The sequence below is a fragment of the Chionomys nivalis genome, chromosome 19, assembly GCF_950005125.1.
Source record: "Chionomys nivalis chromosome 19, mChiNiv1.1, whole genome shotgun sequence".
NCBI classification, from domain to species: domain Eukaryota; kingdom Metazoa; phylum Chordata; class Mammalia; order Rodentia; family Cricetidae; genus Chionomys; species Chionomys nivalis.
In genome coordinates this window covers 33,251,833-33,268,407 of record NC_080104.1, presented here as the reverse complement: position 1 = coordinate 33,268,407, position 16,575 = coordinate 33,251,833, and the positions used below count along the sequence as shown (strand labels likewise).

The 16,575-nt window shown below is 42.8% G+C and overlaps 1 protein-coding gene across 3 annotated transcripts in view; it reads left to right on the top strand.

The window, feature by feature from the left end:
• Positions 1–16,575, top strand: part of Aff3 (ALF transcription elongation factor 3) — a 462,391-nt gene that overhangs the window by 74,046 nt on the left and 371,770 nt on the right. For 2 of the 3 annotated variants that reach the window (XM_057751148.1, XM_057751147.1), the window contains exons 3-4: positions 13,697–13,771; positions 16,047–16,167. In XM_057751148.1, the coding sequence (XP_057607131.1) occupies positions 13,697–13,771; positions 16,047–16,167 (196 nt within the window). The remainder of the gene's footprint in view (positions 1–13,696; positions 13,772–16,046; positions 16,168–16,575) is intronic. The other variant, XM_057751149.1, reaches the window with a different exon arrangement.

The window sequence follows — 16,575 nt, the reverse complement described above, 5'->3', positions numbered from 1 at the left end:
TTTTGCCCAGCAAGGTATCCCAGACCAATCTTTATATATTTTCTTTTTAACCCTAATTAAAATTTGCTAATTTTCTAAGTAACCCTAATTCTTTTGTTTGGATGATGATGTTAGAAATCAAGATCAGAAGCCAGTCACAGTGGTGCATACTTGATAATCCCACATTTGGGAAGTAGAAGTAGGAAGATAAGCTATCAGGAGTTAAAGGCCATCCTCAGCTATGTAGTGAGTTTTAGGCCAGCCTGTGCTCCTGAAACCCTGGGTTATTAATGTTTCTAGATCTGTTTAGCAGATGGTGCAGGAATCCATGTAATAATTCTCCACATGCCCATATGAAGGATATTTCTCTGTGTAACTGTCTCTCTGTATGCCATGAGCCGCTTACCGGCTTGTCCTGTTTAGGTGTTCTAAAGTTCAGTTCAGTATCTGTCGTGGAACCAGTTTTTAGGATTTCTCATTTGTAAACAGCAACCACATTTGTTAGACAAGTGCTTATTTCCTTACTCCCCGGCTTTTGGCTCATCTCTTCCCTTTCTGCCTCATTGAATTTGACTATTTTGGTACTGTGTATATGTAGAATCATCCAGTCTGTCTATCTGTGTCTGGCTTAGTTGACTCAGCGTAGTGTCTTCATGGCCCACGCTGACAGAATGCCAAGGGCTGCTTGGCTTAAATGGTATTGACTTGTTTTCTTCCCCCTATGAAGGCTGGAGGCTTATGATCAAGATGTCAGGAGGCTCAGTTTTCTTTGCGGTCTGTGCTCTTGGCTTGCAGGTGGCTGGCCTCTTGCTGCTTTTGCACATGGCCTTTGCTCTGTGCGCTGGCATCCCTGGTGCCTGTGTCCAGATCTCCTCTTCTGATGAGGACACCAGTCAGATTGGATTAGAACCTGCTCTGACAACTTCATTTGAACTTAATTACCTGTCCTACAGTCACATCCTGAAGTCTTAAAGCTCCAGCATGTGAGTTCTAGGAGATGGGACATAATTTATCCTATAACATTGTATAACTCATAACAAAATCTGATATCTTTTTAAGGTTGAATGTTATTTTATTGTATGGCAAGGCATACTTCTTTGACCCATCGGTCTGTCAGGAAACACTCGGGTTGCTCCTGATTCCTGGCTGTGGAGTCATGTGGCTGTCTACATAGATACATACATTCCTTCTATTAAGTGTGCATGCCTACACAACATATATACTCATCACAAATTTATCACTGCATAATTTGAACAAAACTGTTACCCTCTCTCATTTTTTTTCTCATTTAACATTGGACCATACGTTTCCTGTGTCATTGAATATTGAAGTACAAGAGTTTTATGGTTCCCTAAATAAGGATTTAATTATTTTCTGATTATTGCATATTATAGTTTTTTCTAGTTCCTTCTCTTACATATAACCCCTTAATGAAGATGAGAGGATATAAATCCACATATTTTTGACCGTCTACTTTGTTTATAGGGAGAGATTTTTAAGGATAAAGTTTCTTTTTTAAAGTCCTATAAATATGTTTCTGGTTACAAAATTATCTTCATTAAGTCTACTCTGATATCTCCTATCAACTGTGTGGGCTACCAGTGTCGCCTGGCAGTGAGCACTACTGAAGAAGACTTCTCTAAGTCATTTTGGAAAATCTTTCCCAATAATATAGGTAAAAATAGTTTTACCTTTTTTTGCATTTTTCTGATTATCAATGAAAATATGTAGCTCTCAGTTTTTATTATTCTTTCAAGAATTCAAGGTATTTAATAATTTATGTGACCAGGAAATGGCATGTTGAATTTTTAGAATTACAAATATTTTCATAGAGGAAGGATGAGAGTCTGTTAATCTTGACCTTTAAGAAAATGTGACACGTTCAAAGTCAATGCTGGAGTGGTGTGGTGTTATTGATGGCTTCCTTGGTATGGAAGATCTGTGGACACTAGTCAGTGACAACTGCTCAGAATATAAATATTTGGGGGAAAAAAGGAAGCACGCTGTAATCTTAAGAATAAGTTACTTTGATCTGAAAATCTAGTTTACTAATTATCGACATAATAGGAATTATCCATTCTCAAGTGGTAAACAAGGTTTCACTTACTGAAAGATAAAGAGGTGACTTTATACAAAAACCAAAAAGTACTGGTGGGATTATGAAGATAGAGATTTGAATGGGGAGAGGCCAAGTAGGGAGCAGGCCGTCAGTTGGTCTGTAGCCAGGAGAGTAGAGTCCAGAGTTCTTAATGTCCTTGTCATCTAGTAATTTGTTCCTACAAGTCAGAAGTCCCAGGTACCTCAGTGCACTGGTAGGTAGTCCTAATTTTCTTTTTTTTCTTTCTTGGAAGAAGGAGACAAGTTGAGTTCATGAAGAACTGAAGACCTACTGCCTTGTGTCATCTTTGAAAAGAATGTAGATTATTTTGCTGAAAGTTACAGTTTGTTGGAGTAGATGCAGCTTGTCACTATTAAGATAAATAGTATTTTTTCCCCAAACAAAACCATATGCCTCAGTACAGAGAGAATAAGGATGTCTTTGAACAGCATAGTATTTGTTTGGAGTAAAAGTCTACAGATAACATTTGTAAAAAGAATGTTTTAGCTCATCCTAAATAGAGAAAAACAAGGATTCTGGTCTTGAAGTGGTATACTTAAAAATAAATTATCTTAATTTTGCATTGTACGTGTTGCTAGTTCAGGAGTCAGAGAACAGAAAACTCTCATCCTCCTCGATATTTTAAAGACAGTATATTGAAGTAGAAAATCAGTAAGTGCTTATATAGCCGCTAATAGGAGCCGAATGTAATCTCTTCCCTTTTTAGTCAGTGCTCCATGCTTCTTCTCAGAGATGTTATCTTAAAACCTTCATGCACAGACTATTTTACATAAAGGAGTCTATGTTCTTCTGCAACTTTTTTCCTACTTAATATGCATTTTTAATATTTTCATATCTTCACATTTAGATCCATTCCATCCATGGCTACATAGTTTTCAGTTGTGTGTAGCACTGTAATTTCTTCACCATTCCCTTAAGATTGAATAGTTAATTGGTTTTAAATTTGCTTTTGTGTTACAATTAATATGTAACGCTGAAGTGAAATCCTGCACATGCTTGGTATACAGTTCTAAATATAATATTCTATCAAGGTCTGTATTTAATGATGGGCTGCCCAGGTTGCTGTCTGAGATGGGGAAGGGTGGGTTTTCTTTCTTCATGGTGGGTGTTTTAGTCACCACGTATCCAGGCATTAGTAATATTTCATGTTGACAGAGCACTTTGATGTTTTCACATACTTCTGTTCATTACCTCATTTGCTTCCTAGAAACTGGTCGATGTGTGGATCAGTTTTATTACCTGTGCTTGACCAGGAGGCCTAAGGCACAGAGTGGCTCCTGGCTTATCCATTCCTTGGCTGTTACTGGGTCTCCTCATTCCAGGCCCAGCTTTTAAATGATTCAGGGCCCTGGTAATTATGGGTCCACGGATAAGAAACGTTCTGGTTCAATGAGACTCTTTCCTCTGTCTTCCCTTTTCTCTGCTTCTGAGTTGTTTGCTTCTTATTCAAGAAATCTTCAAGTTTGATAATTTTTTCCTACTTGGGTACCCTTTATCCAAAATGCTTGGGAGGAAAAGTGTTTAGATGTCCAGTTTTTAATTAAGAAATATTTCTGCCGGGCGGTGGTGGCGCACGCCTTTAATCCCAGCACTTGGGAGGCAGAGGCAGGTGGATCTCTGTGAGTTCGAGACCAGCCTGGTCTACAAGAGCTAGTTCCAGGACAGGCTCCAAAACCACAGAGAAACCTTGTCTCGAAAAACCAAAAAAAAAAAAAAAAAAAAAAAAAAAAGAAATATTTCTGTATGTAATAAAGATATACTCTGGGAACGGGACATAAGTATGGCATGGAATTCATTTATTTAGGGTGTATCCTTTACACATAGCCAGAGGGTAATTTTGTACAATACTCTTAGTACATTGTGTTTTGACTCTGGCCTACCATATGAGGTCTAGGTAGACTCTGGTGGCATCTTGATGGCTTACAAAATGTTTTCAGATTTTAGAATGTTTTAGATTATGGATTTTCAGATTAGAGAAAGTCAACATATAATATGCTCCCCATTAGGAAATTATCCTCTGTTACACACACAGAGACTTTTGATTTAAAAGGATAAGATGGCACTTCTGTGGACTTTGTGTCAGTCTTACAAAGCTCAGCTAATCCTCACAGCCGTAGACTCTGAAGTTCTAGTGAGGGAAACCCCCTGAGAAGTCAGAAGCTAGCAGAACTGGCGGCCTCCTGCTGACTCAGTGGAGGACTAAGAGATGCTGTCCAGACAGAGACCAAAGACAGGAGAGAATTGTGATGCGAAATGTCTCTTTCATGACTCTGTCTGGTTATGTGCTACCAAATGTCCACCTTGCCTGTTTTAGATTGACCAACTCTTGTTAAAGGTATAGCAGTTTTGAGGCGAAGTGCTTTCATTGTAAGACCTTTTTACATTAGCAAATTTATGCTAGTATCACGGAACTGTTTGTATTTACTCCCCCCACTCCCATTACTTACTTGATTGTGTATGGAACATAAAGAGAAGTGGCGGGAAGGTGAGGGAAAGAATTTGGAAGGAGCAGCAAAGCAGAGGAGGCATGGTAGGCCCCAAGTCCTCTTTGCAGTATCTCTTGAAGGGTTGTGATACTTAGTACCATGCATATGATGGTAGTCCCATCATATGTAATGTTTTGGGGTCAAACAATACTTTTATGATAAATCACATGCCTGATGGGAATTGGGAATGTGAGTGAGGCATCAGCTATGGGAAGACCCCTTGCTTTGCTGCCACTGTGTTATATGACATTTAGAATTAATCATCTCTACTGTCTGTAACACAAAATGAGTTCCAGAGCCATGGAGTTCAGATGATTCATACTTCTTAATGTTTTCCTCTTAGTCAAGCTCAGCTGACTGCAGAGTTTTCACCACCGGAAGTCAGAGACATGTTCTCCACTGTTCCTGTGTGGAGGCTGTAGTCACAGACATTTTCTTCATGTCTAGCAGGTGCTTTGCTTGTTACATATTTTTTACATATAAGTGTACATATTTTTTGAATTGAAAGTATAGCATTTTAAAGCTTACATTGTTTTTACTATCCACAATTGGCATAGAATGAAAATCCTGATTATAATAATTTTGTGCTTTGGGAAAATTGTTGAAAATTTCTAAGCCCCACATTTTTTTAAGTTATCAATGAAAGGACTTTAAACTGATCATGATGATGTTTATGGCACATGGGTTTTTCTCTCACTTTTGTATTTATATGGTTATTTATTAAAATGTTTTTTTTTTTAAACAGTGGTTTTAATTGCTATATAACAGGTTTATAGACAGGGGTTAAAACACCAGGCAGCTGCTCAAAAATCACCTGTAACTATGATTCCCATGATTGTTAAGTTCCAGAATCATAAAGCTCAGGCTTATTATTAACTAGCTCTTACAACTTAAATTAATCCAAGTTCTTGTCTGTGTTTAGCCACGTGGCTTGGTACCTTTTCTCAGTAAGGCATTCTCATCTTGCTTCCTCTGCTTCTGTATGACAACTGCATCTCTTCCTTTCCTTGTTCCAGAATTCTCCTAGTCTGGTTGTCCCACCTATAATTCCTGCTGGGCTACTGGCCAATCAACATTTTGTTAAACTAATACGAGTGACACATCTTTACAGTATACAAGAGCATTATCTCACAATAGGGCAGAAAGACTGTCATGGAAGGAGAGATCTAGTCTAGATGGAGGTTTCATTTCAAGCCCTGAGTGGTACAGGGGAAACAGAAGGGGCCTAGGAGTGCTCAGTACCTCAGGGTTCAGGGAAGGACACTGAACCAAAGCAGTGCCATCAGTGAGGAGGAAGTGTAGATTGGCCCTGCAGGGAAAGCTACCTGTAAACAGCAGAGGAGACCGAGCTTTGGGGTGAGCCAGCAAGTGTAGAAAGCTCTGCCCCAAACTGGGAGACAGGGAAGAGCAGCATGAGAGGAGCCAGCAAAACAGCAAGACCGTGAGAAAACGGGGAAAGTGGTGCTAAGTTAGTCTATGGAAAGTGGGAGGGGGCAGGGAGGAGCGAAGTAGAGGCTGAGGTAGGTGAGGAGGGGATTGCAGGACACAAAGTAGCGCAAGCATCTGCCCTGTTTGGTAGATGCTCTGCAACAAGTAACTGAGCCTCTACTTTGCATCTCTGTCCAGCTTTGTGATAATCACAACATCATCTCTCAGGGAATGTTATTTGTTCTCTGCCGGGGCCTGTAGGGCATTACAAAAATTTCACCTTATTCTTCCTCGCCCTGTTGATCTACTAAGGTTTCCAGTTAAGCTGATGAGCTGTCCTGAACCAAAACAGAGCCTTCCCCCACTTTCCTGTAACAACAATTATTCTCGTAGTTCCCGGCCATGTTTTCCGTGTGGAAGATCCCAACTGTTGTTCTGTTAGGCTGACTGTATTACCCGACGGTATCTGGGCCTATGTGTATCCTTTTTAAAGTCGGCTGTGCTTGATTTCCTCCTGGCCATCAACTAGTTCTGCACCTGACAGGTAAATTAATTCAGTGCCGCAGCTAGAAGTAGCCCGACTTGACTCATTCCCTTGCAGAAAGCCGCTTTCAACCAGTTGGTGGTTCTGGGCAGACAAGTTGAAGGGTTGGATTCAGGAGAGCACAGCCCATTCCTTAAAACTCAGTATTTCCAGCTCTGTGCCAAGAAGCCTGATCTCCTTGTAGTATCAGCTTGGCCTAAGCTAAAACCTAAGGTACAAGCTCATGACCCAGAGTGGCCAAGGCAGTGAATGTGTAGGCAAGCATCCTGGTTAAAACACAGGCATGCTGTAAAACGTGACACATCTGTAAATGACTCTTAAACTTCCCAGAAGCTGAAATTGAGAAACATGCTGCAAAGCGAAGATGAAATTTAACTGAGCATTTGCTGGAGGAAAAATGATTTATGGGCTCTAACATGCACAGCCCTGAGAGGAAGCATCCTCCTCCGCCCTCCTCCACTTGGGTACCGGTGATTGATAGCAACTCTGTGCTGCTGCCAGGGCGGGAACCTTTGGAAATAGCATAGTAGGGACTTTGCAAGCGAGTCCCATTTGGCTAAGTTACTGCTTTTGTGAGGTTTGCAGCATCTTTATATTCTACCAAGGAGAAGATGGTAAATCAGAGTAATTGCTTCATCCCCAGGCACTTTTATACTGTGAAGGAAGAAGGTCCTGTTAAGAAACTCAAATTAACTTCTGCTGGTTAGACTATATGGAAAGTCTCTTTGAAAGCTGCTTGTCATCCAGCCTGGCAGTTTATTTATCATGGAACAATTCCATTAGCGCCTGACACTTGTTCTCGTTGAGTGGAGGCTCAGGCTCCCTCAGGAAAAACATTTAACCCTTGAAATGCAAAGCTGTCATTTCTCTGTCATCTCTCGCTCTCAGAACTCACCGGAGGATATTTACGAGAGAGATTTGAAAGTCTTCATTTCCAGGGAGTTAGAATGGCGTTTGGACCCAGAAAATGATTAGTAAAAACTTGGTGTGAGGTGTTTTCCTTCCAGGTTGCAGCAGCAACTCTGCTGTGCTAGTTACAGAATACTCTTATTATGGTATTCTATAATTTCTAAGGAATTCCACATACAGAATTCCACCTTAAGGATGGGATAATCTAGGGAAACGGATTTAAATTAAAGCTCTTGAAATGTGAGGATGTTCAGGGACAGGATATTGGATCATTGCTAGTGTTTTTTCACTGGAAGTGATTATGGCAGGTTTTTGGGGGGAGTTTTTTTTCTCCCTACAGAATTTGTAAAATTGTATCAATCAAGGAGAAGACCTTAAAAGAATGAGCAGAAATTTCACTATTTGAAAATTAACACCCCTCAGCTTGGCATTTACTAACAAAGGATGGGGGCACCATTTGTCAAAGCCTGTCAGGGGGCTGTCCCCAGGGAGGCAGAGCAATGGAGTCTAGGAATTCTACGTCTGGTGCCAGACTGCCGGGCTTCTAACTGCAGAGCTGCTACTGGCTGCCTGTGGGATGGGGCAAGTTAGTTAACCTTAAAGCCTCTTGTTTTCTTCATTGGAAAATGAGGATAATGGCTCTTGGGAGTTTCAGGATTATTAAATGAAATAATTCATGTGAAGTCCATTTGGAGTAGCTGTTGTTATTGGAAAATTTAACACAAGTCAGATGTGTCTGGGAAGATTGCATACATCACCTTCAAATTTACTTGGGATGTTTGTGGGTGGTTTGTCTAGGTGTGATGTTACAGTTATCCCCAAAATACAGTATTGAGGTGACTCAGGTGTGGAATGCCTTCAGCTTCATTGCTTTTCTGCAAGAGCAGTCAGAGGACCGAAGGCTGAGGTCTATAAATGCTCTCAGAGGATTCCCTCCAGACGGAAGATAATAAGATGGAGATAATCTTCGCGGTTGGAGACAAACAAGGAAGAGGGGATATACACTTCCAGGCTGATGCAGGCAGCTTGCATAAGACCGGCAAGCAGAATGAACATGGAGCTGAAATTGCTTTACTCAAAAAGGAAAAGCCAGAATAAGCGAGCAGAGACACAGTGATGCTCTTGGGATACTTATGGGACTGCTGTGCCCGTTAATGAGTGGTTTGCACTCCTTAGCAGTCATGTGACCACTGTCACCATCACCTTGGTTACTTCCCTCACCAGCTCCCTCACGCCTATAACTATATTGCCACCACCGGTCTTACCACGTCCTCCCATTCCTTACCATCGTCACCATCATCGTTCCTCACCACCGCCACCAGCCTCCACCGCACCACACACCCATCTCAGCCTGCTCTAACTGACAATTCCAAGTCATGGTCAGTCCGTCATTGTGGGAAAGAATGCCACGGTAAGAACTCAGATAACTAGTCCTACCAAACCTACCGTCTAGCACAGAGAGAGAGAACAGACTCTTCCTTTCTTCTTTATTGGATTTTTCTACTCTCACACAGTCCAGGACCCAGCCCGTGAAATGGTGCTGTCCACAGTGGGCTGGGTCTTTCTACATCATTTAATAAGCAAGACAACCCCTGCAGACACGCCCATAGGCCAGCTTGATCTAGATAATCCCCCACTAAAACCCTCTTCCCAAGGGATTCTAGGTTGCATCAGAATTAACCGTAGCCTACAACCATTGCCACCCATCCCCTCAACAGGCCTTCCGTCCCTCACCACCATCACCTTACTGATGTTACTGCCCTCTTTATCAGCTTCACCAGCACCCTCATAAGCCCGGTCCAGAGCCTTAAGGGGCTGCAGCTGGGAGACTTTGTCTTTTTACCAAACTGGAGCTCTGTCCCACCTCGCCCCTCACCTGTTGTTTAATCCCGGCTGCCTTTCTGTCCAGCACCTCTAGAGATGGAGGGGATTTACAAGTAACATTTTGACTGCCGTGCTTTTCTCTCTTTGGAGACAGGACTACTGATCTTTTAGTGTTTGCTTTATAAATAACAAAAGATGGTAATTAGTTTGACTCATTAAATCTAAAACAATTGTTATAAATTTGGAGTGTTTGATTAGATTCCTTAAATTATACAGTGTCTGATGTTGCCAGCTGAGAGCAGCAGTCTGTGAAGCACAGTCTTCTCCTCGCCACCCATGGCTTTCCTTCTCCCTCTTGGTGTCCATGCCCCTGTCGGTGTGCTGGCCAGGTGCTGAAAAACGGTCTGTGAAGCAAGCTACTCAGCCATCTTTGATGGAGAATGTAAGAAGGGAAGAGTGTTTGCAGTGCTTTTCATCCTCTGCTTTGGGGAAGGGACCAGAGAAACCCATTGTGAAGGAAGCAGCAATGGCAGGCTAGCAGCAGGCAAACAAGGGCGTGAAGTTCTGAAAATAGAATTCTAGCTAAGGAAGTCAGGTTGTTGTTTGCCAAGGGCAAAGGTCACCTCTCCAACTCTTAAAGCCAAACAGTAGCAATCTGTGTCTTTGTACCACTAGATGGTTCTTCTTCTCCCTAACCCTCTCCTAGGCCCAGCCCAGAGGTGATTACATCCCACTCCCACCCCAGTCTGTGTTGTTGTCTCCAGTGCTGGAAGACCTGTTACTCACACTGCTGATGAATGAGCCCCTTCTCCTTTCTCTCCTCTTTCTGAGACAGTTTCTCAGCAGTAGGGGGGATTGGTCATAGCCCTGATCGTCTCCCTCACATCTGGAATTCAGGAATTGGTTATGGACTAAGCCATATTTCTGGTATTTGAAAGGAGCCTTTAAACTTATGGTTAGCAGGCCAGCATTCTTTACAGGCCAAGAGATGGCCACTCTCACCTCTTAAACTCAGCTCTTGCCTCGTCCCTGATGTGATTGGGAGATGGTTTGAGTAAATTCCCCAGAGGTCCCCATGATGGAAGCAAGGTCTCCAGCTTGGTAGTATTGAGGGGCTGGAACTTTGAGAAAGTGGGGTCTAGTCTAGATGGTCACTGTAGAAAGGGGATATATGCTTCTCTAGACTCTGTTTAGTTCCAAGAGCGAGCTGCTGCAACAGTGGGCCTGGGTGGTGAGGCCTCTGGCTCTCTCTGTCGTACGCACTCCATACAATGCCATGTACTATGCTGTCGTGCAGCCAGAAGGCCTTCGCTGATGATTAAATAGATGTGGCCCCTTGACCTTGGACTTTCAGCCTCCCAAACTAAATGAACCTCATTTCTTCATAAGGTACATGGCCTCAGGTATGTTGTTATAACAACAGAAAATGATGAATACAAAACCCCAACTCTGGAGACTTACCAGAAGCTAGGACGATTTTCGTATAAAGAGTAAAACATGATTCCAGTCAAGGGCTGAAGTTGGCTCCATACACTCTTTGCTGACAGCCTCCTCCATGGGAAATGACAGTTTATTTGGAATAAGCATTCCTATGTGGGTGGGCTGCACATGAGTGAGTACACCAGGGAGGAGGCAGCTCTTCCTGGCCAGCTGAGTCCTCTAGGTCAAGCACTGGGCTCAGCTGGTGTTGTTGGCTGTACTCATCAGCACCCTTTCTTCTGTGGAGGGCAGCGTAGAGAGACTGGGGTAGGCTAATGAGTGGGCAGCGTTCTGACGACATTGATGATGCCATCAGCCTATTTAGCACTGTTTACAGTCTGTAATTTTGTTGTTTGTCTGTGCTGTAGTTCTAGGTTGTGTGGTAACCCGTGTGTGTGTGTGTGTGTGTGTGTGTGTGTGGTAGGAAAAGATAATTTTCTGTTGTTTGGAAACTGTAAGAAATTATAACCGCTACCATACTTTTCTTCATTGTTCTTTTTGCATGGGAAATAGCTCCTCTTTGTTTCATTTGTCCTGTTTGCTTCTGTGAGGCCTGTGTTTGTTGTTCATTCATCCTCATCTTTTATGGACATGGCCTTTAGCTATCTCTTGGTTTGTGGGCAGCTCCTCATCTCTTGGTAGAGAGGAATAAAATATTTTGGAGTCCAAAACACTTGTCTCTCTTGCATGATGTTCTTTTAAAACATATTTTCTGAAATAACGACATCTTGATATTTTCAGGTAAATGGATGGAGCTAGAAAACATCATATTGAGTGAGGTAACCCAGATCCAGAAAGACAATTATCATATGTACTCACTCATAGGTGGTTTTTAAACATAGAAAACCAACCTACAAATCACAGTCCCAGAGAACCTAGACAACAATGAGGACCCTAAGAGAGACATACATAGATCTAATCTACATGGGAAGTAGAAAAATACAAGATCTCCTGAGTAAATTGGGAGCATGAGAACCATGGGAGAGGATTGAAAGGGAGGGGAGAGGCAGGGAGGGGAGCAGAGAAAAATGTTAAGCTCAATAAAAATCAATAAAAAGCTGCAAAACCCCCCATATTTTTGATGTCTAACTCTTATCCTAAGTTTCCTGCTTTGTTTTGTTTTATTTGAGATAGGTCTCACATCCTCTTGTTCCCACCTTCCAGGGATTGGGGTTATGGACATGTGTGACCATGATGGAGAGGCCTTCATTTTGAAACATTATTCTAGTAATAATATCAACCCTTTCTATCCATGTCTAACTGATATTGTAAGGACACCAAATGGGCTTATGGGTGGGTGGTTGATTGTTTTCCTCGGCAAAAGGATGAAGCCACTAGGTTCACAAACATTGTTGCTTAGTTCATGTCCTTGCCTTGCAGTTAGGTATAGATTAGTTTTGGAGATGATGATGCTTTCTTATCTGGATGTTTCCTCTTATGTACTGTGACTGGCCTTGGCTTGAGTTCTGCATGGGACTTGACTTAAAAGATTAAAATCAAGTAAATGAAGAATAATCAGAAATATTTTATTACTGTTTTTATTTTTATAAAACCTAAAAATAAGTCTTTTAGAAGGAGTTGATTTCAAAGATTCATTTTTCTGGGTTTGCTATGCATTTGTAATAAATAATAAATAACATTATGGCAGTTGACTACCACACTTCTGTGCAAAATAAATAAATGCATTTGGTGATATACATTTGAGGAATATGATTCTTGTAATTTTTATGGAAACAAGGAAAAACTTAACAGTTGATAGAGATTTTACCATCTGTTAGCCGGGAAGAAACAGCGTGGCATTTACTAACTTTAACAGGTACACCAGCCTGCCAGGAACAAGGATTATCTAAAACTGGTCCCTCATCCCCAGGAAGCTGACCCAACTTTGCACCTGGAGGGAAATGGCTTCTTTGCTACTAAAGCAGATGGCATAGGCTTCACATTGCTCCAGAGGCATGGGAGTGAGGGGGGGGGAGCTGCTCTTTCATGGTGAGAAATGAAGAGAAAGGCCCTGTGCTGGCTGCTGCACGCCTGCGCGGGTTCTTCCTGTAATTACTGCAGAGGTGGACTAGTCAAGCAGCTGCTGCCTGTATGAGCATTGGTGGAAAGGTGAAGGTAAAGACATCCAGGGAGAGATGGAAATTGCGAAGGCCTGCCTTTCTCTTAGAGTGTCATTTGCTGTAAGCAGGTGATATTTTCGCTCCTTGGGCCTGACATAGCACAGGAGGACTGTGGTTCTTAACTAGACGGATGGGTGTGTCGCCTTTGAAAAAGCCTCTGCTCAGTGGAGGCTACAGAGCTCCATGAAGCACAGACCAAAGAAAAGGCACTGGGAAGCAGGGCTTCTTTCTGTGCTTCCTTTCCTCTCCTTTGACGATGTGAGAGTGATCCTGCACTGGGTCATGTGGTGTCACCTAATGGCCTGGATGCACAGCATCGACCTTTTGATGTCTTAAGGGTGTTCATTTTTTTCTGTCAGAAGCCATAGTCTGGTCATACAGGCAGAACCACATAGGAAATTTTTGTCTAGCCATGGACTGCATTTTAAAATGGTTTTGTTTCGTCTCTTCAAACCCAAAGAGGTTGGGAGTGAGGGGTTTATTTAAGCAGGAAGTGCTCACCCCTCTCCTCCAAATTCCCTAAATTCTGACCTGACTCTTATTCTAAAACCTCGGAAATACACTGGGTCTGATAGCCACTGATCTGACTTTGGTGTCCACCCTTTGATCTTAGACATTTAACTTTTTCTCTGCTCACAACCCTGCTTCTTCTTCTTCTTTTTTTTTTCCCCCCTTGCACCTCCTGTTTGGAGCTTCCCTTAGGCCTTTGAGGGAAATGCTTCTCAGGCCTGTACATACACAAATGCCAAATGCAGGCTTGTCAGGTTTAAAGTGTTTTCTCTTCTTGTGGTGTTTGTATTTTTTACAGGGGTGAAGACATCTTAAGCCAGAGGAATGATTCTCTAGTTCTGGAATTTCAGTCATCAGCCAGCAGATGCAGGAGGTATAACCTTGGGTGTGGGGGCCTCTTCAGAAGCCCAACCACTGTCATGAACGACCACTTGCCTGTTCATCCTCCATAAGGCACTCCATGCATCGCCCCAGTCTTGTGTTTAGTTGGCCTGGCCTGGCTAAGGGTGGCCTGCATGACATGTGTGTAGAGGTCTCTGTCTGATGGGTAGCATCCAGGCGCTACTTTCATACTCTCAGTGTTGTATGTGCTGCAGAGAAGGGAAGTTCTGATGCATGTAATGCAAGGCCCTCCCTCCCTCCCTCCCTCCCTCCCTCCCTCCCTCCCTCCCTCCCTCCCTCCCTCCCTCCCTCCCTTCCTCTTTGTCTCCCTCCCTCCCTTCGTTCCTTTCTTTTTTCCTTCCTTTCTTTATTTGTAAATGCCAGTCGACATCATTCTAAAGATAGAAGTTGATAATAGTCCCCTGTTGTTCAAAGCCCACTTCATGACTCTATCATAAATCATGTATCTTCCGTCTTGTCATTGTGTGAAACCCATGGGGTTGTTTACAGAAGCTGGGAGTTCATCTGGCCAGCAGCTACCAGTAACAGCGGCTCCCTTAGCTTGGAAGCCTGGTTCTGTGAATGAGTGTGTAGAGGGTCCCCATTGTGTTGTTCGTTGTCACCTCAGCCATGCTCAGAAGATGGCTGTGACATTGGAAGGCCGAGCCTCTCTATTGGTAGACGGTTTTTTTATGCAAGGACACTGGTTGGGTTCTCAAGCTTAATAACTTTGGGTAATGTACTAAGAGGATGAATTAAAATGCTAATGGCCTCTTTGCTCGGATATTTTAGCATTCCCTAAATTTAAATTTAAATTAAATGCCTCAGGGGCAGGAGTAGCCTTGCCACAAGCAAGTGTAGTGTCACCCCACAGACAGTGACTTTAAATATGTCCTGGCCACATGGACTAAACTGGGATGAGGAGTACTTTTTTTTTTTATCACCGTGTTTTTTGTATTCCCTGACTCTACATGACAAAAATATGGCTATTTAACTTTTAAAATATTATGATTTTCACAAAGTTCTTTTGAACCCACAGATCCTTTCATTTTTAACCATATGTTAATAGCCATACCCCGGATTTCAAGACTCCTAAATGTCCCAGCACTTTCTTCTGAACTACCATCATTGACCGTACAGCAATGCCCTAAGAAATCCCTGCCTCATAATGGAGACACTGAGGGGTAAAGAGGTTGGGTGACTTTTTAAAAATCTCCTCTCTGGACCATGGAGAATCTTAATTAGTGGATAGGTGTCTTGGCTCCCAGCTCGTCTCTCTGCTCCCTAGACCAACCTAAGCAAATGATGCCTGGGTCACTCTCGTTCTTTACTTCTGCTGGGAAATGAGGGCAGTGCCAATTCTTGGGGATGTGTGTTTCCCTGATTGCCGCACGCTTACACTAGGCCCGGAGGCCAGTGTGTTTCATTCATTAGGAAGAGAACACTTTCTCATCACTAGTTGAATTAGCCCCTTTATTTTCTCCTTAGGAGGGGAATGGCACACTTTACTTCCCTCCTCGTACTTCCAATGGTTTGGTATTTGGCCATTCCGTGATTGTATTTTGGCAAATAGATGATTCATTTTCTTCAGCCAAAAGGCTTAGTTCATGATGACAGTGATATAATTCAGTTTCCATCCTTCCTTTGCCGCCTGTACCCTTTTCTCCTAGCGCATTTTCTTTTCTTACGGTTGGGAGGAGTGATAGTGTCAGATATATCAAAAGGAAGAATTGATTCGGTCGTCGTTTGTCGACTTGACTGATTAGCAGAGATCAGGAGAAGGCTTGTAACTGTGAAACCCACTGCAGCATGGGTTTTAATAGCTCTTCGGGGAGCTAGTTAATGATAGAATCACTGCAGAAACACAGACATGCCACACACACACACAATCCCAGCCAGACGCATTCCCATATAACACTCAGAGGCAGTGTCATGAGAGGAAGTAGGCTCATAATTTCTATTTACACATCGAAGTAATTACCACGGGCCCGAGCAAGGTGCTCAGTCTGCTGTCAGAGTTGCTTACATAGTTCCTTTCTTGCAGTACCAGGCAGAGGAGTCTAAGTCTGGTTGGAACTTGTCCTACGGATTTTCCCTCTGGGAGAATGTGACTCTCAGGCATGGAGTTCAGTAGGCCTTCCGAGCCAGACTTTAAGCTCATCCGTGTTCCTGTTGTCATTGCCATTTGTCCTTTAAACCAGGTGTCTGTGACTTTGGGCTTGGCTCTTTAATTTGGGGGTTGTTCTCTTTCCTTTCTCCTGGTGCAGCGTCTATGAACCAGATAGGAGTGCATTACGGAGGAAAGAACGAGAACGAAGAAGCCAGGAAGCGCAGCAGGACAGTGGCGGCTTTAATTCCAGTTACTCTCTCTTCAGTGAACCCTACAAGGTAGATGGTTTTCAGCTGTTCACCTCCCCTGTAGCTGCCAGGAATGTCCTGTGAAAGAGTCGACAAGAAACTCCAGTTAGTTTTTGGTCTGTTTAACCAGGGAAGATAGCCCCACCCCTAAATAATGATATTTAGCTTGCAAGGCTCTTGTGGGCTCCTTTGCTTCATCAGTGAAGTGTGACCCTAAGACTCACTTATTAGGATTTTTATCAATAATTCAGACTTCATCTCTTTGGTTTTAAGATTAATGCCATCTGTTATGTTTCCTGAGCTCTTAAAAACTATTTAAAAGGGTTTAGGTTAGATAGTTGATATTTGTGGTTCATGCAAGGATCAAGGCACCTGTTAGGGCTAAGAAATTGGAGTTTTTCAGGACTGCGCAGTGAGAGGAGGTGGCAGCTACCAAGC